Source organism: Orbicella faveolata, unplaced genomic scaffold (assembly GCF_042242905.1).
Source record: "Orbicella faveolata isolate gen_17 unplaced genomic scaffold, um_ofav_v1 contig_15, whole genome shotgun sequence".
Taxonomy (NCBI): Eukaryota; Metazoa; Cnidaria; class Anthozoa; order Scleractinia; family Merulinidae; genus Orbicella; species Orbicella faveolata.
In genome coordinates, this window is record NW_028301542.1 from 11,376,037 (window position 1) to 11,388,171 (window position 12,135).

The following is a 12,135-nucleotide window of genomic DNA, read 5'->3' on the forward strand; positions in this document are numbered from 1 at the left end:
GCAGAAACATATATAGAATATCAACGTAAAAAATATATGGCCACGATATCTATTACTTTAAAATCACGTTTGATACGTTCAGATTTCTATGCAACAAAGTGACTAAAACATAAATATCTTACGTACTAACTCGGCCTCCATTGCATCTTATTCTTCTCTTAACTCTAAACTCAGTGTAGAACGTATATTTTCCCGTAGACAGATTAACTGATTTACTTCGGTAATTTTATACCGCCGGAACAATCTGTATTTGAAAAACTAGTCTTACTTTCTCTAAGCAATTTTAACTGTCACCTTATGAAGAACACTCGGACATAATAGGAAAACGCATTCGTGTAAAACACAAGCGATCCAATGTCTGACCATTTTTGTTGCTGTCTAGACGTGTACTGAAAATTGCAAATAGAAGTATGTCTCGTTCGATGTATCAGTGGTACGATTACAAAACACCAATTACCAAAGAAAGAAATATTTGCATAATGGTAACATTCACTTTTCAAAAACAGAACATTTTTCCGTTAAATTTATTAGCAATACAAGTACCGAAATGGTACTTCGCTGTATCTTTGCTGTAAACCCCTTTTGTGAAGAAATATGGAATATTTGTTGCAGGACACTTTGCGTGTCATTTGAAAATGTGAAACACTCATTGATTGATATCGAACTTCCAGTAATGGTCAGGATTTAATGATTGTGGATGTTACCACAGATGCCGCTAAGAAATGAGTTTCTCATTAAAACATTAAACATCGTTCGTTGATTCATTTGTCACAAGTAACATTTCGATCAGTGTTAGTGTGAATGATAAGTAGTGACGTGAAACTAGAATGCTGTGGAACGCAGTAGAATTATGCCTTTGCTTAAAGTATTTCCTTAATCTTCTGAGCAAAGTTTTCTTTAAGACTACGATCGCTGGAAAAAAGGCCAGCGGTCGCTGGGCTTATATGGAAACCACCATCCAGCGATTGTAGATAGACTGTAGCCATAATCTTGACTCGTTCGAAGCGGTCGAAGGGATCATCTGGAAACCGGTCTATTAGTCTTCTTTACAAGGTTACGTGATATATAAATTACCGGTATTTTAGAAGTTTTCTGGCCAATCCAAAGGAGATTTGGGGTCTCCCAGGGGTAACAACTTAAGAGATGTGTCATCGCACCTCAGGATTTTAACGGGAAGAGTTTAAGCGGAATCAGATGGAATGGGTTTTACTTCCTTAACGACAAATAAGCAATTAGTGGCTTAGTTTTCAATTGTAAATTAGGTCTTGGGTGTATGTCACCTTGGGCGTTTGTAAATTTGATTCAAAAATTGGCTTTTAACAGTCTATATAGTTTTTGTTTTACTTCATGACTCACGCTGGAAAACTTACCTTACTTATATCCTGGCTCGCGTAGAGCTTGTCCCTAGTCCTTCGTTAAGAAGACTAGCCTCTTTTAATATTTGGTTAATCACGTTAAATGATTGTAAAAATGATTACAGGAGAAAAAATACAGAGAGTGTATGAAAATATCCACCCCAAACTCGTTCTGGTGCTGTTGTTCGTGCTCACTGAAGTATTTCCTAGTCGGAAGCGCGATCACATGCGAAAAGAACTTAGCATTTACAGGACTCGTAGAAAGTCTGGAATTCTTGAAAGAAGTATAGATCTGAACTAGTTTTGGAGAGCGGCCGAAGAAGGAATGAGAAACATAACGAGTTTCTAGTGCTTTCCAAGCTGCAATAATTGCTCAACTGCTGAGCGAAATCTTTGCTAGCTAGAATGTCATATAAATATCACAACAAAGCGTTTAGTTGCAAAATCTCGAAAACTCAGTCCACCCTACCTCCTGACATTACTATTGTGTCCGCACTGCATGGTCCTGCATGATGGCAGCAACATGTTAATATCATGTAAATTAACTCTTGAACATCAATACTATATACTTCTCATTGCTAAACATGTAACCGAATTAACTGGACGCTTGCTCTATTTTGCAGGGCAGTCGCTTATTGAAGACAGGGCTCTTATTAGAGGCGGGCGTTTATTATCATTTTTCCTTTTACATAAACATCTCATGTAAAACAAAAAGGAGATCTTTCCTGTGAACAAATTGTGCCCTGCTTGGAAATAACAGTAGAAACACTTAGAAGAGTACTGCGCTGAGTGAAAGTTAAGATTAGAGCAGTAAGCACAAGGCAAACGGGAAGAAATGCGCTCTGGTTAGGTCTTAGAAGGAAGATGAACTACCGATAGTCTTAATGTTCTCTGATATAGCGTTATTAGGATATCTTCGTATTGTCGGTATTGGGCTGTAACTAGCTTGCAACTGAGGCTAATGCGGGAAGTCTGTTCTTATGCAAATGTATTCTCACGCATGAGCCTCCATTGCAAGCTAGTCCTAGTCTAATACCGAGAATATCAACAGGGCCTATTGATACAGAATAGGTATGGGTTATTGACCAAGTGTGAGGTCAAGATGGCTGGATATTGGCCAAGTTCTTTTTTTGCGTGTTTATGGACCGAGACGGAGTCGAGGTCCATAAACTCGCAAAAAAAGAACGAGGCCAATACCCAGCCATCTTGATCGAACAAGCTTGGTCAATAAAGGATTTATTATATGGCTTTTCGGGGAAATGTTTCGTGCGGGACACGGCGGGTAGTTCCGAGCGGGCAAGATAGCTCCATCTTGCCCGCTCGGGTAGCCAATCACAGCGCAGGATTTGCTTCATCTTGCCCGCTCACGGAGCTAGCCATATAATAAGGACGCTTATTGATCATGGGGGCTCTTATGTAATCGGAGCACTTGTTGGTGTGCGGGCGCTTTTTACAGTAGAAGCGCGTAGTAAGAACGTATTCAACAACTAGACGCGTCTATTAGATAGGTGGTGCTAATTGGATGAAAGGCGCTAATTAAATTATGACGATAACAAAATAAAAGTGCATGATGCAACTTAAACTAGCATTAATGTGTTTAATGACCTTTTTGCAATGTAAACGTTCAGACGAAATTCCGCTATGATGCTGACTTGTTAATACTGGATTTCTCGAATAAGGTATAAAGTTACATCAGTTTGAGAGATCAGAGAGCAAATGTTCAGAGATTTCCTGTCTTGTTGATTTACTTGGGAATCAAGTCATCAATGGATTCTCCATTCTCCAGCTTTTTCTCCATCTCAATCATTAATTGGACACCGTCAATCACTCCCTGGACTTGCTCTACCTCCGAAAATCCCAGCCTATCAGCGTTGGAGATGTCATAAGTTCCACCCACGGATGCCGTGTCCACCCCTCCTGTGCCACGCTTCTGCAGGCGCAGTTTCTTTAGAATGCTGTCCAGTCTCTCTTCGTCCTTGCTCAGTAGTGGGATTTTAACATGCACTCCTCCCCGGAGGCCGGTGCCAAGATTTGATGGACATGTGAGGACATAGCCAAGATGTTCATTCCACATGTATTCATATCCAGCTTCTTTGATCAGCTGTTCGACCTGGTGGAGTGTATTGCAATGTCAGAGGTAAAGTCTGCATACGAGCCAAGTGGCCCATCAGGCCGGAGCTTATCCCGGTTTCTGTAGCATGAAGCGACTAGGAGTATTTCTACTCCCCCCTGGATGGGATGCTAGTCCATCGCAGGGTTACCCCCAGCATTAAGTTCGCCGGTACCCATTTATACACCTGGGTGCAGAGAGGCACTGTGAGAGTAAAGTGTCTTGCCCAAGAACACAACACAATGTCCCCGGCCAGGGCTCGAACTCGGACCGCTCGATCCGGAGACGAGCGCACTAACCATGAGGCCACCGCGCCTCCCACAATGTCAGAGGTTAATGGTTATTTGCCTACCTAACTGGAACCTGTACGATGTCCATGAAGTTAATCTTTCATAAACTTTGTAACCTAATTATTCAAAATTGCTATGTAAGAAATTACTTTAAAATCGAAAGAAAACTCCAACATTATAGCGTACTCAAGTGAGAAAAAAGTATTGAAAGAAGTAAAAATAAACCAGAAAGAAGCAAGGGTTCTCTAAGCTAGCTTAGGGAAGAGGAACTTGTTAAATTTAGGATGACCTGCCCAATATATTTAAGGTAACTCATAAAATGCCGGTAATACAAGACATGAATTATATTCCTAATGTACTAAGCGACAATACAGTATCAAACATTTTTCAAAATAATACGAAAAGTGCGTGTAACTGTATTAATTTACAATCTTTAGATCGTAATATTTGTTCTCCTTACTATCCATTGTACATTCTCTCTAATGTTTGTTTTGATAATCTGATTTTCCATCAAGACCTAGCTGGTACATGATTTTCCTCCTTCTCGTCGACTTTATCTTGTCTTGTAAGGAGAAATAAGATGTTGGACAGTTTACCTTGTTAAGTCCTGTACAGAAGCGTTCAAACACAGCAGCCATATCTCCACCAGTTTCCATGGAAATCACCCGAGTATGATCCTCCTCATTAATCCACACAAGAAAATTTTTTTTCTCATTGTGCCAGATCCCGCGGGCATCGGGCCAGTCACGTGCCATTCCCGCGCACGTCAGCAGTGGCGAAACTGGTTTGTCAAACAGGAAGTGGTCTGCGATAAGCCGTTCTTGTTCAGCGTCTGTCATCCGGTTGAGTGGGTAGTACCTGACAGTAATCAAGAGATAGATCAAATAAAAATAGAGTATAAAGCTGGTGTAGACAGCATTCCAAATTTGCCAGCTATGAAAAACTTAACCACTAAGAGTGTGGGTCGAAAGCTGTGACAATAAAATGAGCTACATCTTATAGGTTCTGTGTTTCGTGTAATAAATTAGCATTGTACGTAAAGGGGACTGCCCACGACGATTATCCGTGACGGCAGCAAGAATTGGAAAGACTGGTGCTCTCTAGGGATGTAAATGTAAGAGCCAAACAGCCGTTTATAAAAACAGGATAGTTGTGGAGTTGCGAGCAGTCTATGATTATTAACATATTGGTTCGACCAGGCTTAGTGCAAAAGAGGTATTTTGGATGCCTTTGAATGATGAAAATTTTTGCAGGCGCCCAAACTCGATCGATCATCATTGATTAAGGTAAATGTGAAACATAGGCACGCAAGGCGTACAAGAAATATTTTTAGTGAGTTAAATAAGTCAGTGGACTCCGTAATAGTAATGGTTAGGTTAATCCAAAAAGTGTTTTGGTTAAGATGTACTCGCATTTCGCACTTCGCAACTCGAATTCTACAACTCGCAAAGAACTCAGTCCCATAAAAATACTATAGATTGCAAACCCAAGAACAAGAATCCTGACCCTAATTCTAACCCCAAACCTTTGATTAGCCGTCAAGTAACGGAATTGGCTTTCAGTTGCCTTAGTTGCAAGAAATTCGAAGCAATCAAAGAGTCCAGTTTATTTAAAGCCAAAGTCAACCGATAAAATTAAGTAAACCATATTTAAACAAGTCCTTACTTTCCTTTGAAGTTGCCATCCAGTTTGTCAAGTGCATTAACCACTGCTTTCTCCACTCCTCTCCTCTCAGCACGCGAGCAATGTGGTGGCAGACAGAAGCCCCGGATGGAGCGCCCGGTACGAACACGAGACGATAAGACGTACTTCTCATCGAGTTTCCCGCCTTTGATTTTCGTGAAATCGAGGTCTGTCTTGTGCTTGTCGGTTTTCTTGTATCCACCGTGTCGCATCTCGATTACTGGGTCAAGCAGATCAGCAAACACGTCATAACTCTCCTCGTCTCCTGCTACACAACCAACTGTCATGATAAATGGATGACCTGAAAAACAGCAAAACATACTTATATCATCATTTGTAATATGGCTGAGAAAATTTAAAATTCACTCCAACTGGGTGAGAGATAGAACACTTTTCGTTGGTTTTTAATTTGCGCTGCTGTGCAAATTAACTTGCGGGTGTTCGTAAATTTTCATTAATAAACGAGTTTAACGGTATGAAAGGTCCAGCAATTAGGGATTTACACTACTTTTGATGTTTGAAAAGTTTGCCAACTTGCACTCGCCCAAAAGCTCGTCCGACCTTGAGATTGTTCAAATATCACGAGTCTAGTAAATCCCCAAAGCTGTTTTTACCTGCCCATAAGCATAAGCAGCAAGATGCTGAGGGTTATCACGTTTGGTTAGGAAAATGTGCTAATACACTCTACTGCGCATGCGTATATTGTTTATGTTTGTGCGCTAGTGAGAATATTGATTCATCAAAGTCTAAAATCACACTTAAAAATTTTAAAACTATAAAATTTTGTTTTTCTAAATTTCACTTTTAAAATTTTAAAATCAAACTTCTAAATTTATTAAATTACTCTGATCTTTTTTAAGTTCAATTATCCTCCAATTTTTTTTCAAATTTTAGCAATGGCCGTTGTAATCCGATCTGTTGCTTTTTAACTGAATTTTCGGCGACCTCTGTTCACCTTCATCAGAGTTCATCAATACAATATCAAAGTTCGTTATTGCTCGCGCCACAACCCCGCGCTTGCTGTCGTTTTATTGATTTTTAAATCATGAACGGCAAGAAAGCGCGAGGGAGCGGTTTCCTCTCGTTGATAGCGGCGCTGTCCAACGGCTTCGACACAACTCTTTTGAGGAATACAGTCCCTGCGCATGCGGAAAATAGAACGTGCAGCCACTGTTGGCCACAGAAAAGCTGCCTGTGCCTTTTAAGCGCGAGCAGGCAAAGTGATTTTTGTTCGAGAAGCTGCGTTACTTTGCAACCAAAAAGCTGAAAAACAATGAAACTTTTTCAGAAAAAGGACTTCTACATTTCCTCAACTTACCCGGATTATCCACACCAGTCTGAATCACATCGTCCAAAGTGAATCCATTTTTGGTGGCTTTGTCTCTCAACTTTGCATAAATTTCTTTAGTCAAAGCCTTTGCCATGTAGTTGTTGTGCGTGGAAAGATCAGGAAAATCGTCCTCGGCAGAAAACGTCTTGTAAGCTGGTTTGATTTCACTCATTTTGGAAAATAAAAAGGAATTTGCAACAGTGCGCGAGTTTTGTCGACTTCACTTAGTTGTAACAAATTGAAACTAATTACTTAGTCAATAATTGTTACGTAACAGTGAGAGTCTTCATTACCAATTAAATACTTTTGCTAATTAATCACCTAATTTTTCTATCAAACTAATTGCTATTCTAATTTTATACCAGTAGAAGAGACTGAACGCTGTTGATATGTGGACCACTCCTCTGTTTGCCCAGCTGATCGCTGTGACGTTGCTAGCGGCATACTTCATGCAAACGCTATGATCTGTAACCTAAATCTGTAGCTTCCTTTGTAATAAATATATAGCGCCGCAAAGAATTTAGAATTGATGGTGGCAAAATTATTTATTCAACCCTTTACCTGCTGTGTACAGACTTTCTGAAACCAAAGCTTGAGTTTTGCAGAGAACTTAAAAATGCCTTTCCTTCGAAAATGACAGCAACCTGTGCAGATTTACTTGTTAACACGAGTGAGTGAGTTTATCAACATGATTAGCTCCCAGTTGGCTTGATAGCTCAGTTGGTAGAGCACTGCACCGGTACCGCAGAGGTCATGGGTTCGTAAAAAAAGGAGATGTCATATCCTGAGTTTCTTACATGACGCTGTTTACCACCCGATAAATACGGGAACTTTGCACATGTGTATGTAGCATTATTTTCGCAGAGTATGTTAAACAGTTCGTGGTCGTGAAGTGTTCTGTTGTATATTGGCTTTAATTTCACAACTACTTAAGTTGTGTGTACAACTGCGATGATCAACCATGTCTTCATACCTTTCGCCGCAGTTCAAATATATGATCGTTCATTTATTCACTTGTAACAATAGCTTGATTATGGTGACGTATCACCTGACATAGATCACATGACGTGGCACTTGCATTTGACAGAGGACGTAGACTGTGTGACAGAAGGTCCAGATATGCTACAAGGAGTGAAATTTTCTAGTTGATGGTCGGAAAGGAATCCTTTGAAAATTCTCAGTGAACAAGCATTTGTAAATCCACTCACGCCAGGGATAGTTGTTTCATTTTTCAGGTTCCATTCATTCTTATCAGCGTCATAACATTCGATTCTTGTATCTATGCCTATGCTTTCTGCAACTCGCATTACATTGCTCACAGCGTACAGCTTGCCATCAACGGCCAAGAGTTTTTCAAGACGGCCATTGGGGCTTGGAATAAACCGCCACTCGTCTGTCGTTTCGTCATAAACTGAGCATCGATACGTTTGCCACAGCAAATCTTTTTGTTTAGTTGTACCAACAACGATTTTGTCGTTCAGAGCAGCAACCCAAGGGTACCTACTGGCCTCAGGAATGTCGGGTATTTTGCTCCATTCGTCTTTGGTAAGGTCGTATCTGTTGACATCACTGAAAACAATGCTCGCGACACCATACCCCCATTCTTCACCTCCAATAAAATAGATAGCATTCCCTTTGGCTACAATGCGGAAATGATGTCTGAAACCCAAATGATCAAACGATGATACTTCTTGCCATGAGTTTGATTCGGGTTTGTACTGCATAATGAAGGAAACATGTTTCTCCTTGCTACAGGCATCTATCTCTGTGTTGTGAGTGTTGACCGACCTCCGACATAATCCATGATATTTACATGGTTCAGATACTAAAGCGTACATTTCATTTTCATTTGTAACAAATATTTGTTGCAGATATCTGTCGTCCTTATATGGTAGTCTTTTCCAGCTGTTTGAGTATGGATTATAGCTAATCAGTTGGCGTTGGAATGAGTCCGATTCATTCCAAGATTCTGGATTTAAAGGCAGTGATTCTAATATCCCATACAGTTTGCCCCGACAAGCGACAAATTCACTTTGCCAGGGATATAAAGTGGATGATACAGACAGACATTCACCTAAACAACACCATTTGTCTTCATTAGGAAAATAACAGAATGTTGGGACCTGCCTCGTACCCATAAACTGCAATAATGGAAGTCTCAAGTGACTTCCTAGGTGTAACATAAAGATCATCAAAGTCTTTAGACTCAGTCAACTTCATCGCGTCTTCAACAAGATAAAAACAGTCCTCATTGTCTTTTATAAGATCATTTGTTACGATATCACTGACTAGATAGTCACGCGATACATAAATCAGTCGAACTTGATGAAATAACTCGGCAAAATATTTCTTTCGCTTGCCTTTGTCGTGATCAATCCATGACAGAATGATATTAAACACATCTTCCTCGGCACGAACATTAATTTCATCGCTTGAAATGAAAATTTTAATATCTTTGCTCGGCATATTCAGAATCTCTTCCCGGTTGGCTGCGTATAAGGCACTAAAATTCGAAAGGATGAATTTTTGGGACTTGGAAAACAGTTCACTGCATCGATATCTTTCGGAAAAGTAGTAGTTTGAAAAACAATCGGAAAAATTTAACCCGTTCTGTAGTAAAACCTCCTCAGCGAGAGTCTTTAAGTTCCGAATAAACAAATAATCGGCCATGATTATCAGGTCTCGGGCATTGTCTTCAGCCAATATCTGAACATTACCAGTGTAAATAAACTCGAGAGTATTTCCCATAACAGACTCGCTAAACTCCTCAAGTCGCACAATCCCTTCTTTGGGCTCCTTCATGTCACTGTTCAACAGCTTTTCAAAGAAAGGACTCGCCTTTGAAAGAACGTGTCTGTGAGCTTTGAATTCTTTGCCGTCTTCGACAACCAATATAACGTCACATGGCTGATCGAGTGTGTCGGTTGTCAAAAACACCTCTCCGGAAATTGCTTTTCTTGTTCTCTCAGAAATATCAGAGGTTTCTGATAAACGTGCCATCTAAATGTATAAGGGATTGATGTTTGGTTCCGCTAATTTTCTTGATGACTCTTATCGCTGACTCACGATGGGCGCGATTGCGTGAGTTCAATCGACTGTGTTCCTGCCAATGGGAAAGCTGTCGGATTTAGCATATTTAATAAGTAGAATAGTTCCTTCTACGATTTGGCAGAAAAATCTAAATTTGTCGACAAATTCTCAAATTCTTATCCGCATTAAACGGGCAGATAGTCAAAGAATTTAACTTGGCACGGTAATATTTTACAATGATGGGCATCAATTCCAAAAACCAAAAGAGTTTGGCATATTCCTTTGTGATAAATTACAACGTTGTACTATAAAGAGGGTCTACAAAGGTCAACATTGACGATATGCATTTTTTTTTCTTTGCGAGATTCGCAAAAAGATAGCATCAACAGGAAGCATAAAAGCTGGACGAAGAGAGACGACGCATAATCATGTGAAGTGAAATGAATAACACGGATTCCAAGAGCTCTCGTTGGAAACGAGGTGATAAATACTAGACGAGTCGCGTAAAGTCGAGTGCGTTACAGTCACACGCCACCCCCCCCCCCCCCCACCCCGTATCCAACGAAGGCGAATGGATCTTGACATTTCTGTTTGATCTAAACGAAACGATGGTATGAAAAGGTGGAAAAATTTGCCGCGCGTTGTCCACTTTTTGAGTCGAATGAGGCATATCCCAAGTATTCTTTTCATAATCTTCCCGTACCGGCAAAACATTTTTTAAGGTGGTATGGTACCCTCAAATGGACCAAAAAGTTTGTTTAGATATGGTGAAGAAAGATCAATTGTGTGGTATTGCACCAGGGGCGGGGCAGAAGACTCCTGAAATTTTCGTATAGGCATCATCCAACAAAAAATGACGTCACATCCGGTTTAAACTGCGCTTTGCGGCTCGCTTCACAAAGCGAGAAAATGGCGTTTCGATTACTCATGATTTCCCTCTATTTATAAATCATCAGTTTCGTTTCATTTTATATTGAGTATGGAAGGATGTTGCAGACACATTACTTCGACTTTTGAAGCAAAAATTTCGGGAAAAGAGAAAAGTTTATTATTGTTTTGAAGCAAAATAACGGAGAGCCTTCCGTCATCGTCGGGCGAATTTTACACATTTGCAAAACTGGTGTTGTTCCGACTTTTGGTTCTTGTTGTTCGTGATTTAGTGATAACAATAAGTGCAATAGCCTATAATGTTAACAACAACCTGGATGAAGTATTGCTGGCCATAGTTGGCACTGTGTACTACGGGAACATAATTAACAGAAGCCGTTTAGCTCCGAAAGTCGCTGTCACCAGAGCTTTTGTTGCTCTTGGCTCACGTGTATTGGTAGAGGAGACAAGCTGGATCGCATGCTGAAGGTCAGTATCCCACATTCCTACATTTCTCGTTGAAGATTGTTGTTTTCAGTAAGGTACAGTACATATGAAGAAGCTAGTCATAAAAGGGGATAAGTGACGATTTTGGTTGCTTTTCTTTTTTCTTGCTCCAAATTAGCTGATTTTTTGCATGTGGTCTTCAATGTAATAGAAAAACGTGTTCCTGTATTTTTGCCGCTGGTTTTGGCCTCGCTTTATAAAGACGCCGCTAGGAAAACCGAGTGGTTTTTTGCATACGCAATATCCTGAAAACGAAGCAAAGTTTAGCGGAAAAACTACGGGACATTGCTAAACATACCTAAACAAAACTCTATGCGAAATTTGGAACGTTTTCGACAAAGTTCACTTTTGATTAAAATACCTAACGCCCTTTTCCCGCCGAGGCTGCAAATAAACGAAGCCGGGCCTTTGTTATGTTAAACAGAGCCGATCCTTTGTCATAATAACCAAGCCAAGCCTTTGTTATAAGTCGAAGTTTCGCCTCGGTTTATCATAACAAAGGATCGGCCCGCCGCGACCGCAGGGACTTTGATCTCACTTAGAAAGCAGCAAAATGTCAATTTCACGCAACGTATAAGCTCAAAAATGCTAATTTTAGGTCAAAAAAGGTTTAAATGTTGATTTCACGTTAACGCGTGACGGCAAGGAGGTTGATTTCACTTAGAAACCAGCAAAATGTCAATTTCACGCAACGCATAAGCTTAATGATGTTGATTTCAGGTCTAAATAGGTTAAAATGTTGATTTCACGTTAACGCGTGACGGCAAGGAGGTTGATTTCTCTTAGAAACCAGCAAAATGTCAATTCCACGCAACGTATAAGCTCAAAAATGTTGATTTTAGGTCAAAAAAGGTTTAAATGTTGATTTCACGTTAACGCGTGACGGCAAGGATGTTGGTTTCACTTAGAAACCAGCAAAATGTCAATTTTACGCAGCGCATAAGCTCAATGATGTTGATTTCA

At 40.2% G+C, this 12,135-nt stretch overlaps 1 protein-coding gene and 1 pseudogene across 2 annotated transcripts; both read right to left on the reverse strand.

Annotated features, from left to right (window-relative positions):
* Window positions 1–2,932: 2,932 nt before the first annotated feature.
* LOC110060742 (creatine kinase, testis isozyme-like) lies at window positions 2,933–7,806 on the reverse strand. Of its 2 annotated transcripts, XM_020767538.2 has the most exons (5): window positions 7,330–7,806; window positions 6,757–6,935; window positions 5,421–5,739; window positions 4,352–4,613; window positions 2,933–3,465 (listed from the first exon to the last, which is right to left on the reverse strand). In XM_020767538.2, exons 2-5 carry the CDS (start codon window positions 6,860–6,862, stop codon window positions 3,100–3,102), a joined length of 1,053 nt encoding a protein of 350 aa, XP_020623197.2. In that variant the 5' UTR covers window positions 6,863–6,935; window positions 7,330–7,806; the 3' UTR covers window positions 2,933–3,099. The 2 variants fall into 2 exon arrangements, with proteins under 2 accessions (XP_020623197.2, XP_020623196.2); XM_020767537.2 differs by having other exon boundaries at window positions 6,757–7,806.
* On the reverse strand, window positions 7,288–9,866 carry LOC110060732 (kelch-like protein 28; annotated as a pseudogene).
* Window positions 9,867–12,135: the final 2,269 nt, after the last annotated feature.